The following is a 22481-nucleotide window of genomic DNA, read 5'->3' on the forward strand; positions in this document are numbered from 1 at the left end:
TTTTTGTCTTAAAGTCAATTTGATCAGAAATTAATATTGCCACTCCTGCTCTCTTACAGTTGCCATTTGCTTGGTATCTCTTTTTCCAACCTTTGATTTTTAGTCTGTTTTTGTCTTTATCTCTAAGGTGTGTCTCTTGTAGGCAGCACTTTGATGGGTTTTGTTTTCTTATCCAATCTGCAACTCTCTATCTCGAGAGGTACATTTAATCCATTAACATTCAGTGTAATTATTGACAAGTTTGAATTTGTTGCTGTCATTTTGGTATGTGGTTTTTCATGGTGTCCCTGGTTTCTTTGTTCCATATTATTTTCTGTGCTGAGCTCATTTTGTTTACAAATCATGTTATCATTTCCTTTGTTGCTGTTGATTTAGTATTTGTTGAATATTTGTGCTTGTTCTCTTTTTTTTGTGATATGAAGGTTTATCATTTTTCTTTGAGGTTACCCTCTGATTTATAATTTTCTCCCCGAGTTTAGAACCGTCCATTCTGTCTTACAACTCTCTTAACTTCCTCATCATTTAGAAGTTCTGTAACTACAGTCTTTTCCCTCTTTTTGTTTGTAGTTGTCCTCACTTGCCAATTGATGTCTCTGGTTCCCTATTTACAATCTTTTAAGCTCATTTTACTTTGGATATGTCCATAACTGTAGTTTCTGGGTTATATTATCTTATGTATTAATGGTCAGTTTTATTTGCTAGTTTTGGTTCTCTGTTCAGAGGACTCCTGTTAGCATTTCTTGTAAGATTGGTCTGCTTTTTAATAAATGCCCTTAATTTCTGCTTATCTGGAAATCTCCTAATTTCACCATCGTATTTGAGGGACAGTTTTGCCGGGTATATAATTCCTGGTTGAAATTTTTTCTCTTTCAGGGTTTTATATATATATCATCCCATTGCCTTCTCGCTTGCATGGTTTCTGGTGAGAAACCAAAGCTTATTCTTACTGGCTGTCCTTTGTAAGTAACTTTTTGTTTTTCCTGTGCGTCTTTCAGGATTCTGTCATTGTCTTTGGTTTTGATGAGTTTGATAATGATATGTCTTTTGGGGTCTATCCTGTTTGGGGTTTGGGGTTCGTTGGACTTCCCGAATGGGTATATTCTCCTCTTTTTATCATATCAAGGAAGTTCTCCAACAGATCTTAGACAGTTTTCTCAGTGCTTTTATTTTTCTCTTCCTGTTCTGGAATTCCAGTGACATGTAGGTTATTCCTTTTGATGGTATCCCACATGATCCTTAGGCTTTCTTCATTTTTTAAAAAAAAAAAATTTCTGATAGATCCCTTTCCAAAGAAGTATTCAGGTATTTGTCTTCAGTCTCATTAATTCTGTCTTCCATTGCATCAGTTCTACTCCTTTGCCCTTCTAATGTGTTATCTATTTATGACAATTTAGTATTAATCTTCTGGATTTCTTCTGTAGATTTAGAATCATTTCTAATTTTTCATTTATTTTGTCATTTTGTTCTTGTATTTTCTTCCAAAATTTTTCTAGGGTTTGTGTGTGTGTGTGTGTGTGTGTATTTTCTTTGGTCTGTCTCTCAATTATTTGAAGATACCTAAATGTAATTCTTTTGAAATCCTTATCAGAGAGTTCCAGTGCTGCTTCTTCCTCAGGGATGTGTTCTGGATCTGTATCCATTGTTTCTACCACTTTATCTTGCTTCTTTGTGTGGACTGTGATGGTCTGTTGTCTTCGAGACATCATGGCTTTGTTGTATTTAGATCTCTTTCAACTGTTTGTGAAGAGCAGCCAAGGGTGAGTCAGGCTCTTGTTGGTGGTTTTTTATCGTTGGCCTGTTGGTAGAGAAGGAGGGGTTGGTTCTTGCTCAATAAGTGAAGTGGCAAGAGGTGTGGGTGTAGTTGTGTTTTATGGGGACTGTTGGTATCTCCCACTTAGAGAAAAGTTACAATTGAATAACCATCAAAAAACTAAAAGCACATGGACAATAAATACACCATGTAATCCACACAGGAACAGTAACCAAAACAAAAAGAAAAAAGGGAAAAAGAAGAAGAAAAAAACTAGAAAACCTGCAATATCTGAGGATAGGGCAATAAAAGAAAAAAAAGGAGAGAAGGAGAATAATGAAGGGAAAAATTCTAAAAGAAAGAGAAGGAACATAGATATTTATTCTGGCATAGTGCCTAAGGCATTTGATTGCTAACCAGAAGGGCTGGCGGTTCTAACCTACCAGCCACCCCTCAGAAGGAAGACTGAGCAATTTACTTCTGTAGAGATACTGCCTCAGAAACCCAAGGAGGAGTCACTATGAGACAGAACCAACTAGACAGCAGTGAGTTTGGTTTGGTTTTGGTTAATGTCCTCTTGGTCAAGTGACCCTTGTTAAAAAGACATCTTATAGTGTCCTCCTTTGTCCCTTATGGTGGTTTTCATCTTGAAGTCTGTTTTATCGGAAAAAATTATTGCCACTCCTACTCTTCCCTGGTTGCCTTTAGCTTGATCTGTTTTCTTCCACCTCTTGATTTTTAATTTATATTTATCTTTGTGTTTAAGATGGGTCTCTTTAGGCATCATATTGATGAGTCTTCTTTTCTTATCCAATCTGCCACTCTCTCTCTCGACTGGTACATTTAGTCCCATTTACGTTGTGTGTAATTAGTAATAGATATTAATTTATTCCTGTCATTTTGTTGTGTTTTTTGTTGTGTTGTTGGCAAATCCTTGTTCCAGCTGTTTTTCTGTGTTGAGTTAATTTTGTAATCAAGTGTTTTTTTCTCTTTTCTTCATTATTTTTGGTTTTATGCTTACTAAATCCTTGTGTTTTTCTTCTGAGTTTGCTTAGAAGAATTGTTAATTATCTTTGTTGCTACCCTATAGTGAATTCTTATCTCCCTAAGTTTGAAACAGTCTGTTCTATAAAGACATAGTATTGTCTTCTTCTGTATTTGGAAGTTTTATACTTAAAACTTTTATTCCCTCTGTTTGCTTTATTGCTGGTGTGGCCTGCAGATTGACTCCCTATTTCTATATGTATATTTCTTATGAGCTTGTTTTGAGAATCTTTTTCTGGTTTGGTTTCTAGGTGGTGGTGTCAAGTGTCTTGATTTTAAGTTGTTGTTCTCTGTTGTGGGTTCTGTATTAGAAGGACTCCCTTTAGCATTTCTTGTTAGGTTGGTCTGGTTTTTACAAATTCCCTTAAATTCTGATTGTCTGAGATGTCTTGATTTCACCCACATTTGAGGGACAGTTTGGCTGGATATATAATTCTTGGTTGACAGTTCCTTTCCTTCAAGACTTTATATATGCCATATCACTGCCTTCTTGCCTGCAGGGTTTCTGCTGAGAAATCAGAGCTTAGTCTATTGATTGTCCAGTGTACATGACATTTCATTTTTCCCATGCTGCTCCCAAGATTCTTTCTTTGTCTTTGGTTTTGGAAAGTTTGATTATGATATGTCTTGGTGACTCTCTTGGGATCTATACTGTGTGGGTTCATTGAGCTTCTTGAATGGATGTCTTTTCTTCCTTTGTGATAGTTGGGAAATTTTCTATTAGCAAGTCTTCAGCAATAATTTTTGTGTTCATCTTCTGGATTTCGAATTGCTGTATTTGTATGAGTTCTAATTGTGTATCTATCTTTTTATTTTATTCTTGAATGATTTTCATGAATTCTTCCAGGGTACTGTCTGTCTCTCATTGTTTCTGTTTATGGTTTTCTTGAATTCCTGAATTCCTTTTCAGATGTTGCTGTTGTTAGGTGCTACCGAGTCACCTCCATCTCATAGCAAAACACTGCCCAGTCCTGTGCTAGCTCCATGATCCTTGCTATACCTGAGCTGATCATTGTAGCCACTGTGTCAATCCATCTTGTCGAGGGCCTTCCCCTTTTTCGTTGACCCTCCACCCTACCAAGCATGACATCCTTCTCCAGGTAATGGGCCCTTCTTACAACATGACCAAAGTAGGTGAGACGAAGTCTGGCCAGTCTCACTTCCAAGGAGCATTCAGGCTGCACTTCTTCCAGGACAGATTTGTTAGTTCTTTAAGCAGTCCATGGTACTTTCAGCATTCTTCGCCAACACAACTCAAAAAAGCCTCGACTCTTCTTCGGTCTTCCTTATTCATTGTCCAGCTCTCACATGCATATGAGGTGATTGAAAATATAATGGCTTGTGTCAGGTGCACCTTAGTCTTCAAGGAGAGATCTTTGCTCTTCGTCACTTGAAAGGGGTCTTTGGCAGAGGATTTGCCCAATGCTATACATCTTCTAGGAGCTCTGGTAGCATAGTGCCTAAGGCACTTGACTGCTCACCAGAAGGCTGGCGGTTCAAGCCCACCAGCCACTCCTCAGAAGGAAGGTTGGGCAATCCTACTTCCGTAGTGATACTGCCTCGGAAACCCAAGGAGGGGTCGCTATGAGTCGGGGCCGACTCGACGGCAAAACAACAACAACAACAACATACATCTTCTGGTATCTTGACTACTTCTTCCATTCTCAGATACTTCTGTTGATTGTTCTTCCTTTAAAAAATACAAACCAAACTCACTGCCATCGAGTTGATACGACTCATACGACCCCTTCTTGGGTTTCCAAGGTGGTATCTCTAGGGAAGTAGATTGCCCAGTCTTCGTTCTGAGGAGTGGCTGGTGAGTTTGGACCACCAGCCCTCTGGTTAGCAGTTGGATGCCTTAGGCACTATGCCATCTTTACTCTGGACTTTTGTTTCTATTATCTTTTCCTGTTTATTTTTCCATCCTTGGGTTTGATTTGAGGTTGTCTTTGTTTCCTACTCATTTTGAAATTGTTGTCTTTAATTATTAGCTATGTATTGATTTCTTTCACCCTGACTTTATGTTTTGCTATATCTGGGAGTGTGTAGCAGGTATACTTCTTAGGTTATTAACTCAGCTGGACTGGGTCACTCTCCAGCTCTGTCTGTGTTGGCATAATCACTGGTGGGGATGTGCATGCAGGTCTCTCTTCATTGTGAAGAGGATTTGGAGGATGAACAGGTGTTGTCCACCATCTTCCATTGGTCCTGTGGTGCAGGAAGTATTGACGTTGTTACCTGTCTTTTCAGTGAGGTGTTTAGTGAGTAGCTACAGTTGCCTAGTGGCGGTTTAATATGTTACTTCTGTTGGATGTTGTTGTTGTTGTTATGTGCCGTCGAGTTGACCCCGACTCATAGCGACCCCTCCTGGGGTTTCCAAGGCAGTATCACTATGGAAGTAGATTGCCCAGCCTTCTGGTTAGCAGTCAAGTGCCTTAGGCACTATGCTACCAGAGCTCCTATTGGATGAGACAGGGGAAAAAAAGGAAAAAGGAAAGAGAAAAACAAGCAACACCAGAAGCGGACCCCAAGATACAAAGGCAGAAGGAGTTTTCTGCATTTGGGGTGAGATGATTCAGTCGTGAATGCAGGCCCAGGCAGGACAGCCCTCTGCTGAAGATGACACCCAGCTGTCAGTCTCATGGTTCAAGTCCCAGAGTAGCCCCAAAGGAAAAAAGTGCTACCCCTTTTTGGGTGAATTGACAAGTTGCAAAATCTCAGTATACAGATCCAGTCCAAACTAAGAAGGTTTCCAGGAGGAGGACCTGAGCCCACTGCTGTGCACCCACTCTGGGGCTTCGCCTCCTCCAAGGGCGCTTCTCTCCCTTTCTCACTCTCCTCTAGACTCCGTGGCAGCCCAAGCCAACAGGAGTCCTGATCGGTTTCTCAGTAAGATCTTTGCTCCCCCTCAAAGCCCCAGCTCACCTCAAAAAACGCCCAGTGTGGCTACTCTGAGCCCCCAATGCCTGTGGGTTCTGCAGTGTTTTGTTTTGTTTTTTCCCCTCCACTTTCCCTCCTCCTCAACCTCTTTTGTATTTCTAATGATTCTGCTCCACCTCTACTGGCTGGGCTGCCTGCCTGTTTTTCCCAGTTGTTTAACCTGCTCTCTTGCTTTGCTTTCACTGGAGCTCATACTTTATCTTCTCCTTAGTTGCTCATAACTCCAGTATCATTATTCGTATCTGCTTTACCTAGTTACTCAGTCTCAGTTGGAAGAGGGCGTGATCTTATTGATTATCTGCACGATGCCATCTTCCTTCCCCTCATCATTGTTTTTTAACATCGTTTGCTATTCCATTTTGTGTTATGTACCATAGTTTGTTGATGCATTCCACTGTTAATGGGCATTTAGGTTGTTTCCATCTTTTTGCTGTTGTGAGTTGTGCAGTGATAAACGTTGTTGTCCTTTTTTTTTTTGTTAAATACATTTTATTACCATTATTATTTTGGTGTTTGAGAGGGGGAAGAGAATACTGGAGAGAAATACTGGAGGTGGTTCACATTAATGTGGTTTTAATGTCAGTACATTAAACTGATTAGTTTAAACATATTTCACATTATAGATTTTTGTTTTATTTATTTATTTATTGCTGAGTGTGGGGTATACTTTATTGTGATATAGGTGCAGACTTACAAATCAGATTCGCTTCACATACAACAGTTCATGCACATTTTGTTTCACGGCCCCAATTACAATGCCCAGCCATCACAAGCTCTCCTCCCGTCTCCTCCTTGTGCCCTTGATTTTTTCCCTGGGGGGGGGGGAAATTGTGTCCATCCATCGTCCGTCCCCCCTCCCGGGAGATGCACCCCCTAGATCAGTCAACCATGAGATTATCAGAAGGGCAGCATTTGCATAAAAGAAAAGTTGGACAGACAGGAATGCATAGATAAGAAGGGCCCAGGAAAGGGATAGTCACAGGGAAGAGATGGGAGGAGAGCTTTTCATGGTTGGGTACTAGGATGGGTGGGTATGTCTCCATGAAACAGGTATTCTGCTTGTACGTATTTCTGCTCTTTGGCTGAGAGCTAATCCGCAGAAGTGAGTACAGTTCCAGACCCAAAGGATAACCTAGGGCCATAGTCTTGGGGGTTCTACCAATGTCTATCTAACCAGTAATTCTGGTCATTTTTTTAATTGTTATTTTATTTTGTTTTGGGTGAAAGTTTACAGAGCCAATTCATTTTCCACACAGCAGTTCATACACATTTTGTCTCATGACATTGACTGTAACTCCTCACAGTGTAAGAGCTCTCTTCCCACTTCTTCCCATAGTTACCTCTTCCCTGTGTGCTTCCCTCCCATGCACTTCCACCCCCAGAACTGTCTCCCTGTGTGAACGTTGCCCTTCTGTTCTCCCACGATTGATTGCTCTAAGGAGTGTATCTACCTAATGTAAATGATCACCTCCATATGCCTGTCTGTTATGTGGCTGGAAGCCACAGGAGCGAGTTCAGTTCCAGACCTGAAGGGTAACTAGGGACCATAGTCTCAGGGGTCTCCCTAGGTTCTATCACACCAGTAAACCTGGTCTTTTTTATGATTTTGAATTTTGTTCCACATTGTTCTCCCATTCTATCCAGGATGTCCTGTACTGATCCCTTTCTGAGTGGTTGACAGTGGTAACCGGGCACCATCTAGTTCTTCTGATCTTATGGTCATATAGGCTGAGGATAACATAGTCTACTAGTTCCTTGAACTGATTGTTTCCATGCATCTTTGGTTTTCTTCATTCTTCTTTGCTCTGGACAAAGACACATTATTTCTTCTGAATGGCTGCTTGCAAGCTTTTTTTAAGACCCTAGTTGCTATTCACCAAAGTAGGATGTAGAACAATATTTTTGTGTAGTATGTTATGCCAGTTCAGCTTGATGCCCCTGCGACTATGGTCCTGAGTCCACAGGTCCAACTCCTCGCTCCCTGAGGGTGGTTGGCTGTGGCCAAGAAGTTATAACTTTGCCCTTTGTTAGCTCTATTGTGTATTTGGACTTTCTTTTTTTTTTTTTTTTTTGGTTAGGTGCAAGTTTATAGAGCAGAGTTTGTTTTATATTCAACATTATGTGTACATTTAATTTCACTCCCCATTTACCATCCCTACGCATAACCCAGTCTCCTCCTCTTCCTGCCCAGTAAACCACCCTCCCCCATGCCCTTCATAGTTATGCACTCCTATGTGTCCTGCATTTCCTCCATGCGAATGTTGTCCCTCTGGTGCCTGTGGTCAGTTGCTCCAAAGGATGCATTTCCATAGAGTATGTGGGTGCATCCCCCTGGGTTGAGTGGTCTGTGTTTACATCTTGCTTACTATTGGGCTGAGCAAGTTTTATTCCAGGCCCAGAATGTATCCCAGGGCCATAGTATTGGAGTCTCACTAGACTCCATTATTTGCACATTCTTATAACCACATACAGATATGTATCTAGAAAAATCATCTGCCAACCTTATGAGTACACTTTCTTTTGCCTAGACATACCTGATCATTCAGCCTGTCTACCCACAGAGTAATGTTTCTTATCACTGACAATGCAGCATTATATATGGAAAATGGTTTATCTTTGTTGTCTGTAACTCTTGTGCACCTTTCTGTGTCTTCCTCTTTCTCCGTGCCACCATGTTGGTACATTTTCCTTCCCTTTACCCAAATCAGTACTTGTCTCTACCTCTCTAGCAGTGTTCCCTCCCCTCCCCCCTCCCCTTCCTGCTAATCAACAAAGAAAATTTCCTTTCATATATAAACCTTTCCGTGACTTTTTACAATAGTGAACTTATACAATATTTGTCCTTCTGTGCTTGACTTACTTCATTCAGCATAAAGTCCTCCAAGTTCATCTGTGTTATGCAGTGTTTTGCGGGTTCTACATTATTCTTTAGTGTTGCATAGTATTCATTGTGTGTATATACCATTGTCTGGTAATCCATTTTTCTCTTGATGGCCACTTAGGTTGTTTCCATCCCTTTGCTATTGTGAGTGGTGCTGTGATCAACATGAGTATGCATGTGTCTGCTCATATTCTGGCTCTCACTTCTTCAGGATATATACTTAGTAACTGGATTATTGGATCAAATGATATTTCTGATCTCAACTTTTTAAGGAATTGCCAAATTTATTTCGACAGTGGTTGAATCATTTTACAATCCCACCAGCAGTGTATGAGAGTCCCGGTCTCTCCACATCCTTGCCAGCATTTGTTATTTTCTATTTTGTTTAACTTTGCTACTAGTGCCACGGTGAGATGGTAATCTCATTTTGATTGGCATTTCTCTGATGGCTAAGGATTGCAATAATTTCTTCATGTGTTTGTTGGCTGCCTAAATATCCTTTTTGGTGAAGTGTCTATTCATGTCTTCTGCTCATTTTTTAATTGGATTGTTTGTCTTTTTGTTGTTGAGTTGTTAGAGTTTTCTGTAAATTTTAGAGATAAGTCCCTTGTCAGATACGTCATTGGGAATATTTTTTCCCAGTCTGTAGGTTCTCTTTTTACTCTTTTGGAGAAGTCTTTGGATGCATGTAAAATTTCAATTTAGCATATAGTTCATCTTCGGTGTTCGTGCATTTTGGGTTATGGTTAATAGTTTATTTATGCTGTAAATTAAGGCCCGTAAGTTGACCCCTATTTTTTCTTTGATGAACTTTATAGTTTTAGGTTTCACATTTAAGTCTTTGATCCATCTAGAGTTAATTTCTGTGTATGTGTATGGATCTTGTTTCATTTTTCTACAAACGGATATCCAATTTTGCCAGCATCATTTGTTGAAGAGGCAGTCTCTTCCCCATTGAATGGATTTTGGCCCTTTGTCAGAGATCAGCTGACTGTAGGTGGATGGATTTATTTCTAGGTTTTCAGTTCTATTCCGCTGATTTGTGTGTTTTTCTCTGTACCGATACCAGGCTGCTTTGACTCTTGTGGCTGTATAGTAGTTTTTGAGATCCAGGAGTGCTATTCAGGAATCCTCCTCCTTTCTTTTTCTTCTTCAGTAGTGCTTTGCTTATCTGAGGTCTTTTTCCTTTCCGTATATAATTAGTGATTATTTTTTCCATATCCTTAAAGAATGTTGCTGGAATGTGGATTGGAATTGCATTGAATATATAGATTGCTTCGGATAATACTGACATTTTCACAATGTTCAGTCTTTTTCTCCATGAACATGATATGTTCTTCCATTTATGTAGAAATCTTATGGTTTCTTGAAGTAGTATTTTATAGTTTTCTTTGTATAGGTCTTTTGTGTCCTTGGTAGGATTTATTCCCAAGTTTTTTTTTTTTTTTTGGCTCAGTGCCAAAGGCATTTGACGCTAACGAGAAGGTTGGTAGTTCAAACCCACCAGCCACTCCATGGAAAGAAGATGGGACAACCTACTTCTATAAAGATTTACTGCTTCAGAAACCCAGTGGGGGTCAATATGAGTCAGAATCTACTCAGTTGCAGTGGGTTTGTTTTTTTGGTTTATCATGAATGGTATTGATTTTCTTATTTTCTTCTCAGCAATCTCTTTGCTGGTGTAGAGGAATCCAACTGATTTTTGCGTGTTGTTCTTGTATCCTGCCACTATGTTCAATCTCGCGATTAGTTCCAGCAGTTTTCTTGCTGAGTCTCTTTGGTTTTCTATGTATAATATCATATCATCTGCAAAAAGGCATAGTTTTACTTCTTCCTTAACAATTTGGATACCTTTGATTTCTCTTTCTTGCCTTATTACCCTGGCTAAGACTTCCAATACAATGTTGAATAGAAGTGGTGATAGAGGGCATCCTTGTCTGGTTCCTGTTCCCAAGTGGAACGCTTTCAGTCTCTCTCCATTGAGAATAATGTTGGCTGTTGGTTTTGTATATGTGCCCTTAATTGTGTTCAGAAATTTCCCTTCTATTTCTTTTTTGCTGAGACTTTTGATCAGGAATGGTGTTGGATTTTATCAAATGCCTTTTCTGCATTGATTTGTATGATCATGTGATTCTTGCCTTTGTTTTATTTATATGATGGATAATGTTGATTTTTTTTCCTAACATTGAACCATCCTTGTATACCTGTTATGAACCCCACTTGGCCATGATGTATTATTTTTTTGATATGTTGCTGGAATCTATTAGATAGGATTTTGTTGAAGATATTTATACCTATATTCATGAGGGATATTGGTCTGTTCTTTTCCTTTTTAGTGATGTCTTTGCCTGCTTTTGGTATCAAGGTTATGCTTGCTTCATAAAATGAATTTGGGAGGGTTCCATCCTTTTCTATGTTCTGGAGTAGTTTGAGTAGAATTGGGGTCAGTTCTTCTGAACCTTTGGTAGAATTCTCCAGTGAAACCATCTGGATCAGGACTTTTTTTTGTTGGTAATTTTAAAAATTTGTTCAGTTTTTTCTTTTGCTATGGTTCTGTTCAAATTTTCTACTTCAGTCTGTGTTAGTTTAGGTAAGTAGTATGATTCTAGAAATCTATCCGTTTCTTCTAGATTTTCAAATTTGTTGGAGTACAGTTCTTCATAGTATCCTGACACTTTTTATTTCAGTTGGTTCAGTTGTGATGTCGCCTAATTCATTTTTTATTGTATTATTTTTATTCTTTGCCTCTTTTCATTTGTTAAGTTTCCTAATAGTTTTTCAATTTTATTAATCTTTTCAAAAAACCAGCTTTTAGTCTTGATTTTTTTTTTTCTATTGCCTTTCTGTTTTCTGTTTCATTTCTTTCTGCTCAAATCTTTATTACTTTTTTTTTTCTTCTGGTGACTCTAGGCTTTTCTTGCTGCTCTTTTTCTAATTGTTGGAGATGTTGGATCAAGGTGTTGGTTTTGGCTCTTTCTTCTTTGTTGATGTGTGCATTTATTGCTATAAATTGCCTGCTGATCATGCTTTTACTTTGTCCCAAAGATTTTGGTTTGTTGTGTTTTCATTCTCATTTGAGTCAAGGAATTTTCTTATTTCATTTTTTAACTCTTCTATTACCCGGTCATTTTTAATAAAAAGCAATGCAATGCACTGCCGTCGAGTTGGATCCGACACATAGTGACCCCTCCTTGGGTTTCCAAGATGGTATCACTATGGAAGTAGATGGCCCACCCTTTCTTCTGAGGAGTGGCTGGTGCATTTGAACTGCCAGCCTTCTCGTTAGCAGTCAGATGCCCTAGGCACTATGCCACCAGAGCTCCTAGTCATTTTTAAGGTGGGTGTTATTCATTTTCTGTGTGTTTGTTCTTTTCCATTGATCTTCCTAGTGCTGATTTCTAATTTTATAGCATTGTGAATTGAGAAGATGCTTTGCAGTATTTCAGGGTATTTAAATTTATTAAGGCTTACTTTCTGGCCTAATATATGGTCTATCCAGGAGAATGTTCCATGTGAGCTGGAAAAGAATGTGTATTATGCTACTGTTGGGTGAAGTGCTCTGTAGGTGTCTATGAGGTGGAGTTGGTTGGTTGTATTGTTTAGTTCTTCAGTGTCTTTGTTGAGTTTCTTTTCAGTTCTATCTTTCATTGAAAGTGGTGTATTAAAGCATCCTACTGTTACTGTGCTCTGGTAGCATAGTGCCTAAGGCACTTGACTGCTAACCAGAAGGCTGGCAGTTCAAACCCACCAGCCACTCCTTGGAAGGAAGGTTGGGGAATCTGCTTCCGTAGTGAGTCTGCCTCGGAAACCCAAGGAGGGGTCACTATGAGTTGGGTCTGACTCAACAGCACATAACAACAATAACACTGTTACTGTGGAGTCATCTGTTTGTCTTTTCAGTTCTGTTGAAGTCTGGTTTACGTATTGGGGCTCTTTCATTAGGTATGTAGATATTTATTATGGTTATGTCCTCTTGTTTGATTGATGCTTTAATCATTATGTAATGTCCTTCCATGTTTATTAGGGGGTTTTTGTCATAGTCAATTTGGTCAGAAATTAATATTGTCACCCCTGCTCTTTTTTGATTGCCATTTGCTTCATATATCTTTTTCCAACCTTTGATTTTTAGTCTATTTTTTTCTTTCTCTCTAAGGCATGTCTCTTGTAGACAGCATATTGATGGATTATGTTTTCTCATCCAGTCTACAACTCTGCATCTCGAGTGGTGCATTTAATCCATTTACATTCAGTGTAATTATTGACAAGCATGAATTTGTTGCTGCCATTTTCTTCTGGTTGTTTTTTTTTTTTTTTCCCCCATGGTGTTGCTGATGTCTTTGTCCCAGATAATTTTCTGTGCTGAGCTCATTTTGTTTATGAATTGTGTTGTCATTTCCTTCATTGCTATTGTTTTAGTATTCGCTAAATATTTGTGCTTGTCCTCTTTTTTATTTTCAAGTGAAGGTTTATTATTCTATGAGTTTATGCTGTGATTTATCATTGTCTTCTCATATTTAGAACAGTCTCTTATATCTTGCAATTGTCTTTACTTTCTCACCATTTAGAAGTCCTGTAATTACAGTATGATTTTTCTTCTTTTTGGTTTGTAGTTGTCCTCATTTACCAGTTGATATCTCTGGGTCTCTGTTTATAGTCTTGTAAGCTTAGTTTACTTTGGATACTTCCATAACTGTGTTGTTTTCTAGGTTATGTCATCATGTATATTCATCGTCAGTTGTTTGCTATTGTTGGTTCTCTGTCCAAAGGACTCCTTCTAGCACCTCTTGTAAGGTTGGTCTGGTTTTAACAAATTCCCTTAGTTTCTTATTATCTGGAAATGCCCTCATTTCACCATCATATTTGAGGGACAGTTTTGCTGGGTGGTATATAATTCTTGGTTGGAAATATTTTTCTTTCTGGGTTTTATACATGCCATCCCATTGCGTTCTCGCCTGCATGATTTCTACCTAGAAATCAGAGCTTAATTTTATTTGTTGTCCTTTATAAGTAACTTTTCATTTTTCTCATGCTTTCAGGATTCTTTATTTGTCTTTGTGGTTCTAGTGAGTTTGATTATGATGTGTCTTGGTGATTATCTTTTGAGGTCTATCCTGTTTGGGGTTCATTGAACTTTTTGCATAGACATATTCTCATCTTTTGTCATATCAGGGAAATTTTGTTCCAGCAAATCTTCAACAGTTTTCTCTGTGATTTTATTTGTTTCTTCCTGTTCTGGAATTCTAATTACATAAAAGTTATACCTCTTGGTGGTATCCTACATGAATCTTAGGTGTTCTTTATTTTGCTTTGATCTTTTTTTGTGATTGATCCCTTAACAAGTTTGTATTGAGGTATTTGTCTTCAATCTCACTAATTTTATCTTCCATTGATTCGATTCTACTCCTTTGCCTGTTCAGTTGTTATCTATTTCTGAAATTTTAGTATTTATATTCTGGATTTGTTTGTTGTTTTTGTATCATTTCTGATTTTGTATTTTGTTCTCATATTGTTTTCCTAAATTGTTCTAGAATTTTGTCTGTGTTTTCCTTAATTTTGTCAGTGTTTTCCTTGATCTGTCTATCAGTACATTGAAGGTACCTAAATATAATTCTTTTGAATTCTTTATCAGCGAATTCCAGTTCTCCCCCCACCCCAGGGATGTGTCTACTACTTTATCTGTTGCTTCTACTACTTTATGTTTCTTCTTTGTGGGGACTATGATGGTCACTTGTCTCCAAAACATTGTGATGTTGTTGTATTTATATTTAATTGGTGATTGTATGTTGATGTGATTCACCCAAGTTTTGTTTTTCTTTGTTTTGTTTTGATATATCTAAGTAAGCAGGGTACTGTGTTCCTCTGTTCACTAATTGGCAGCATTTATGCATTCACCACCTGTTTCCTGGTGGGCATGATAGAGAAAAGAATATGCACACAGATCTCTGTTAGTTTTTTATAAAGAGAAGTTAAGGGTGAGTCAGGCTGGTAATGGCTGATGTCTGTCATTTGCCAGTTAGTACAGAAGCAAGTGCTGGCCTTCCCTCAGTAAGTGAGGCTGCAGGAGGTGCGGATATCATTCAGTTATGTAGGTATGGTTGCTGTCTTCCACTCAGTTAGAGAGAAACAATAATCAAAAAAATTAAGAGGACAAAAAACGCAAACTACATACAAAACAGGCGTAATCAAAATAAGAAGAGAAAGGTGGTAAATGAGAAGAAATATTTAAATAAATACTTTTAAAAGGCAAAATAAATATAAATAAAAAAAGAATGATGAGTGGATGAGTGAAAAAGAGAAAAGAGCAAGAGCAAAAGAATAATGAAGGGAAAAAATGAGAAAACTGCCAAAAGAAAAACAAGAGATGGGAAGAACCAAAAGAAGGAAAAAGGTGGGAACCAGGTAAAGGGAAGAGAAAAAAATACCCAAAACTAGAACCTGGAAAGGGAAAAAGAAAGAATGAAAATAAAAAGGAAAAAAAAGAATAATTTAAAAACAAGTAAACAAAAATCAGAGGTTGTGCAGGTCAGGGCACCTGGACTCTGTCAGAGAACACAGACTGGGATGGAATTCCTGGCGGTCCAGAAGGTGAATGGAGGTAAAGGATGGCCACACATCTGTTCACCAAGAGGGTATGGGGTATAAGAGCAACTAGGGAAATATTGCATCTTTCCAGTCATCAGCCTCAAGATTGGTTGCTCATACTGTCCTCGGAAAGTGGAGCCTATTCTCAGGTTGCTGGAATAGGAATGCTGCCAGTTGTAAATATCCAAAATGGCCACATCACTTGCAAATATTTAAAATGGCAGCACCTCAGGACAGCCGAAAGTCCACAGCTCAGTTTATCTCCTCATTTGCTATTTTGCTTTTTAGTCATCAGCCGACAGTGAAGTTACCCGTGTAGCCCTTACCAAGCAGAGCCAATTCTTAACTTTCTGCCAAGATCCTAACTCCACTTGTAAATATTCAAACTGGCCTTGCTGTCAGGATAGCTGACAGTTCACAACTCCATTTATCTCTTTACTCGCTGTTTTCATTCAGGATCTTCTACTAGTTCATATTTAATCCACTTCTGTATCCTTCCTTTAAATGCTCAGGGCTCTAGGATTATATTCTGTGTCTGTGTCAATTGGTTTCTCTTTTCTTTGTTGATGAGGATCTGTGTAGCTTGTCTGTCTATTCTGCCATCTTGCTGGAAGTCCTTTTCTTGACTTTTTACATTAATGGACTGATACAATATTTGTCCTTTTGTGATTGTCATACTTCGCTCAGCATTATGTCCTCCAGATTCATCCACATTTTGAGGTGGTTCATGGATTTTTCATTATTCTTTAATGTTGCATAATATTCCATTGTGCGAATATACCATGGTTTGGTTATCCATTCATCCATCGGTGGGCATTTAGTTGTTTCTATCTTTTTGCAATAGTGAATTGTGCTGCGGTGAGTATGGTGTGCATATGTCTATTCGTGTCTTGGATCTTACCACTTTAGGATATATTCCTAGTAATGGAATTGCTGGATCAAATGCTATTTCTATTTTCAATTTTTTTAAGGACACACCATACCATTTTCCACAGTGGCTATACCATTTCACAATCCCACCAGCAGTGTATGAGAGTTCCAGTCTCTCCACATCCTCACCAGCATTTGTTATTTTCTGTCTTGTTGAATTTGCTGTTATTGCTGGGGTAAGATGATACCTCATTGTTTTGATTTGTGTCTCTCTAATGGTTAATGATCATGAACATTTCCTCATGTCTTTGTTGGCCCTCTCTCTATCTTTAGTGTCTCTTCATGTCCTTTGCCCATTTTTGAATTGGATTGTATTCTTGGTGTTGAGGTGTTGAAGTAGAAAACTTTACTAAAGTTATTAAAATTTAGAGGTAAGTCCCTTGTCAGATATGTCATAGGCGTATTTTCTCCCAATCTGTAGGTTCTCTTTTTACCCTTTTAGAGAAGTCTTTCAGCACACATGTTGTTGTTGTTATGTGCCGTCAAGTCGGACCCGACTCATAGCAACCCTTCCTTGGATTTCTGAGGCAGTTATCACTACAGAAGTAGATTGCCCAACCTTCCAAGGAGTGGCTGGTGGGTTTGAACCACCAGTCTTCTGGTTAGTGGTCAAGTGCCTTAAGCACTACAGTATCAGAGCACATAAGAATTTAATTTGTAAAAGGTCCTAGTCTGTTTTCTCTTCCATTGTTTGTACATTTTGGATTATGCTTGATAGTTTATTATGGCACAAATTAGGGCCCCTAGGTTTGCCCCTATTTTATCTTTGGTGAAATTTATGGTTTTGGGTTTACATTTAAGTCTTTGATCCATCTTGAGTTAGTTTTTGTGTATAGTGTGAGGTATGGATCTTGTTTCATTTTTCTGCAAGTGGATATCCAATTTTGCCAGCACCATTTGTTAATGACACTTTTGGTCCTTTGTCAAAGATCAGCTGTCCATAGATGGATGGATCTATTTCTGGGTTCTCAGTTCTGTTCCACTGGTCTGTTTGTCTATTGTTGTACCAATACCACGCTGTTTTCACTACTGTGGTTGTATAGTAGGTTTTGAGATTGGGAAGTGTGAGGTCTACTATGTTTTCTTCTTCAGCATCTTTGCTTATGTTGCGCATCGTTGTTCTTGGGTGCCGTTGAGTCAGTTCTGACACACGGCAACTCTGTACAACAGAATGAAACACTCTCTGGTCCTGTGTCGTTCTCACAAGTGTTGCTGTGCTTGAGCTCATTGTTGCAGCCATTATAACCTCAGTCCATCTCATTGAGGGTCTTCCCCTTTTTTGCTGACCCTCTACTTTCCCCAGCATGGTACCCTTCTCTAGACACTGGTCCCTTTTGACAACATGACCAAAGTGTGAGAGACAAAATCTGGCCATTGTTACACCTCAAGAACATTCTGGTTGTATGGTTATACTTCCTCCAAGACAGATTTGTTCATTCTTCTAGCAGTCTATGGTATATTCAGTATTCTTCACCAACACCACAGTTCAATTCTATCAGTTCTTCTGTGACCTTCCTTATTCATTGTCCAGCTCTCAAATGCGTATGCAGTTACGGGTCAGGTGCACCTTAGTCTTCAAAGATGTCTTTGTTCTTAACCACTTTGAAGAGATCGTTAGCAGCAGTTTGCCCGAGGCAGTACGTCATCTGATTTCTTGACTGCTGCTTCCATGGGCGTTGATTATGGATCCAAGTAAAATGAAATCCTTGACCCTTGCTGAACATGGGTGTGCATGTATCTGTTTGTGTCATGGATCTTATTTCTCCAGGATATATACCTGGTTGCTGGATCATATGGTATTTCTGTTTACAGCTTTTAAAGGAAGTACCATACCATTTCCACAGTGCTTGCAACATTTTACAGTCCACCAGCAGTATGTAAGTGTTCTAGTCTCTCCACACCCTTGCTAGCTTTTGTTGTTTTCTGTTTTTATGAACTTCACTATTAGTGCTAGGGTGAGATGATGCCTCGTTGTTTTCATTTACATCTTTCTAATGGCTAATGATTGCAAGCATTTCTTCACACGTTTGTTAACTGCCTAAATATCCTCTTTGGTGAAGTGTCTGTTCATGTCCTCTGTCTGTTTTGTAATTGGATTATTTGTTTTTTTGTTGTTAAGGTATTGAAGTTTTCTATAAATTTTAGCAGTTAGCCCCTTGTCTGATACGGTGTTGCCAATTTTTTTTCCCAGTCTGTATGTTCTCTTTTTACTCTTGGTGAAATCTTTAGATGCACTAACTCACTGCCATCGAGTCTATTTCAATTCATAGTGATCTCTCATTGGGTTTCCAAGGTGATATCACTACAGAAGTAGATTGCCTAACCTTCCTTCCAAGTTTTGATGCACATGTGTGTCTAATTTTTCAGAGGTCCCAGTCATCATATTTTGTCTTCTGGTATGTGTGCATTTTTAGTTATATTCAATTTTGTGTTTATGTCTGGAATTAGGACCCCTGAGTTTGTGTTTATATTTTCTTTGATGGTCTTTATGTTCAAATCTTTGATCCAACTTGAGGGGTTTTTTTTAATATGGCATGAGATACATTTCCTGTTTCATTATTCTGCAAATGAATATCCAGTTTTGCCAGCATTATTTGTTAAAGAGACTATTCCTTTCCCATTTAATGAGTTTTGGCCCTTTGTCGAAGATCAGCTGTCCATAGGTGGATAGATTTATTTTTGGGTTCTCAGTTCTGTTCTATTGGTCTGAATGACTATACTGTTTCAGTACCAGGCTGTTTTAACTACAGTGTCTGTATAGTAGGTTTTGAGATAAGGAGTGTAAGGCTTCCTGCTTTTTTGTTCTTTAATAGTGTTTTACTTATCCAGGGCGTCTTTCCTTTCTATATAAAGTTGGTGATTAATTTTCCCATCTCTTTAAAGAAAGATGATGGAGTCTGGATGGGGATTGCGTTGTATCTGTAGATCACTTTGGATAGCGTTGACATTTTCACAGTGTTAATTTTCCTATCCATAAGCATGGTATAGTCTTCCACTTTGGGTTTCTTTGGGTTTCTTGTAATAGTGGGTTGTAGTTTTCTTTCTATCAGCCTTTTATTTCTCTGGTTAGATTTCTTGCTAAGTACTTCATTGTTTGGATGGTTAATTTAAATGATATTGCTTTCTTTATTTCTCTTCATTCATGTTCTTGTACCCTGCTACTTTCCTCAATGGGATATATAATTCTTGGTTGACAGGTTTTTTTATTTCAGGTTTTTATATATGTCATTCCATTCCCTTCTTAGCTAGGTGGTTTCTGCCAAGAAATCAGATCTTGGTCTTACTGTTTCTTCTTTGTTGGTAACGTTTTGGTTTTCATGAGCTGCTCTCAGAATTGTGTGTTTGATTTTAGAAAATTTAAGTGTGATATATTTTGGTGATTTTCTTTTGAGCTCTATCCTTTTTAGAGTTCATTGAACTTCTTGGATGATTATTTTCTTATCCATGATATTACAGTTTTTGCCAGCAAATCTTTGCTAATTTTATCTATGCTTTTTTTTTTTTTTTTTTGTCTTTTCCTATTGTGAAACTGGAGCTCTGACGGCATAGTGGTTAAAACATTTGGCTGCTAACCAAAAGGTCAGTGGTTCAAACCCACCAGCTGCTCTGTGGGAAAAAGATGAGAGAGTCTTCTTCCAAAAAGATTTACAACCTTGGAAACCCTGTGGGGCAGTTCTATTCTGTTCTACAGGGTAGCTGTGAGTTGGAATCAATACCAGTGAGTTGTGAAATTCCAATCACACATCAATTATTACTCTTAATAGTATCCACATAACTCTTAGTCTTTGTTCATACTTTTCTGTGACTGTTCCTCTAACAATCAAGGGATTTGTCTTCTATTTCATTGAGCCTGGCTTCTGTTGATTCAATTCTATTCCTTTGTTCTTTTATTGTGTTATCTATTTCTAAAACTATAGTGTTATCATCTAAATCTGTAGTTGCTGTTTTTGTATGATTTCTAATTTTCTATTTATTTTGATGTTTTGTTGTTATATTATTTTCCTGAACTAGAGTTTTATCTACGTTTTCCTTGATTTTGTCTGTATTTTCCTTGATCTCTTGGAGGGTCCTATATATAAGTCTTTTTTTATTCCTTATCCAGTAGTTGCTTTATCATTTTTTCCTCAGGGAAGTTTCCTGGCTGGAGCCATCTTGTCCCGCTTCTTTAGGAGATTTGATAATTGTCTGTTGTTTCCAAGGCATTAAGATGTTATTATTTATTAACTGTATTTTTGCTGCATCCTCATTTTTTGTTTTGCTTTGTTTTGATGTATCCAGACAGGCAAGATAGCCATGCTACTCTGGTCACTAGTTGGGCCACACTGCATCACTTGCCTCCTGTCTCTGGGTGGGTGAGGTAGCGGCTGGGTGTGTGAGCAAAAGCCTCTGTTTGCTTGTCCTGTCTGTGGTTGGTCTGGTGGCTCAGGAACAGGCAGTGGTACTCACTGAGTGGGTGGGGTGGCAGGTATGGCAGGTGTTTCTGCCTAGTGAGTGCACATTTGCCGTCTCCTGTCAGATGGGTACGGTGAGTAGGAGGTGGAGTCATGCACAGTCCTGCTGCCATTGGTGCTCACATGGTAGGAGGGTTGGGAGTGAAAGGCAGGCCTATGTGCTGTCAAGCACTCATTGCCCCTTGCCAGGTGGTGGGAAAAGGCGAGTGGTGGAAGGGAGGTGAGTAGCAGACGTGTACGTGGCATTGCACTACTACTGTGTCTTGCAGGAGAGGAGCTGGGTGGGCATGTGAGAGGGGTGGGACAAGAGGCCAACTTTACACTGGACTGTTCTCCACTGCTCTGCCGGGTTGGCAAGCAGGAAGGGTAAGGTGAGTAGCTGTTCTTGTGCTGAAGTGGCCTGCTGCTGGTCGGTGGGGTTGGCGGGGCAGAGCGGAGGCAGTCCAGGCTAAGTCGGAGGTATATTGATCCTAGGCAGTTGGGGCTACAGGGACATGTGGGTTTATGCCACTAATCACCACAAGGATTAGGGGAGAGGGAGCACGCTTCTCTAGTCTCCAGTGGGACACCCGACTTCTTCCTGTTGTCTACAGCCAGCAGGTGGCAGCTCGCTGCCCTACAGCTTTGTCTATACAGTTACTCTTTGCCCTGGTGAGGACTCTGTGAAGCTGTCTTCTGTGCTTCTCACCCAGGACTGCTGCTACCTTTGTCTTAGGATGGACCTGATGTGCCAACCCTGCTGGCCAGACCCTCTGCTCTGTCACCTTGTCTGCTGTTTTCAGTCATTTCTTCTCCAGTGTTGAGTCTAATTCTTTATTCTTTCATTTGATGCTCAGGCTTCCAGGATTATCTTCAGTATGTATTTCACTTAATTTCTCGGGTCTTTGCTATAGAGGATCAGTGTAGTGCATCTGACTAAGCTACCGTTTTGGCCAGAAGTCCTACTGTGTGTTCTTGAGCAAGTCACTTACCTTCTCAGAAACGACATGTTCTCACCTGTAAAATGAGGTGGTTGGATTATGAGACTTTTGAGGTCTTGTAGCTCTGGTGCGGATTCTCTTTGTCTGTTTGGCCACATGCATGAGAAACCAGTGCATGCAGACCTCTTGCCTCCTGTCCAGCCCTGTTTCTGCCTCCTGCCCATCACCTTCTTCTGCCGGCCAGCTAGCTCTGTCTGCCTCTCTGCCTTCCACATGCCTCAGGATCTGGCTCCAAGTCACCATCTGAGTGGGTTCACTGCCCCTTAGAAGGACTTAGTGTTCCCTTTCCTCCCTCCAGGTGAGCTCCGACCCCTCCATGTACATTGAGGTGGACAACGACGTGACAGCCGTGGGGGGTGTGAAGCTGAGTCGCTTGAAGTGTAACCGGGAAGGGAAGGAGTGGGAGACGGTGCTCACCAGCCGGATTCTCACTGCCGCTGGCAGCTGGTAAGGGCAGAGGGGCCTTAGCCAAGCACAGCTTTTTCCATACTGTGCTGTGTGGCACTGTTGTCCTGGGACGTGGCCCTCTCTGGGGGGAGGTGCACTGCCCCCCATATGCTGGCTTCTGTAGAGAGCTCACGCCGGCCATGCTTCAGGTGAGCTTGTGCTGTGTGGCACTGTTGTCCTGGGACGTGGCCCTCTCTGGGGGGAGGTGCACTGCCCCCCATATGCTGGCTCCCTTAGAGAGCTCACGCCGGCCGTGCTTCAGGCCGAGCTTGTGCATTTGCCATCTCAGTCCTTGAGATGAGTCCAGAGTTCAGCCAAGTTGGCATTATTATTCCCAGGTTACAGATGGGAAACTGAGGCATATAGGGTGACCCAAGCCAGAATCTGAAACCAAGTCGTCTGGCTCTTGTGTCTGCACTGGATTCCCAAAGTCATGGGTTCCAGATTGAGAGCTGCTTAATTCTTTGACCCTAGAT

General features: G+C 39.8%; 1 protein-coding gene across 1 annotated transcript in view; it reads left to right on the top strand.

The window, feature by feature from the left end:
• LOC103212489 (protein HIRA) overlaps nucleotides 1-22481 on the top strand; it is a 149156-nt gene that overhangs the window by 86075 nt on the left and 40600 nt on the right. The window contains exon 18 of the mRNA XM_042783375.1: nucleotides 21857-22005. Coding sequence (XP_042639309.1) covers nucleotides 21857-22005 — 149 coding nt within the window. The remainder of the gene's footprint in view (nucleotides 1-21856; nucleotides 22006-22481) is intronic.

Source organism: Orycteropus afer, unplaced genomic scaffold (genome assembly GCF_000298275.1).
Source record: "Orycteropus afer afer isolate SDZICR_OR568_19922 unplaced genomic scaffold, OryAfe1.0 scaffold00986, whole genome shotgun sequence".
NCBI lineage: Eukaryota > Metazoa > Chordata > Mammalia > Tubulidentata > Orycteropodidae > Orycteropus > Orycteropus afer.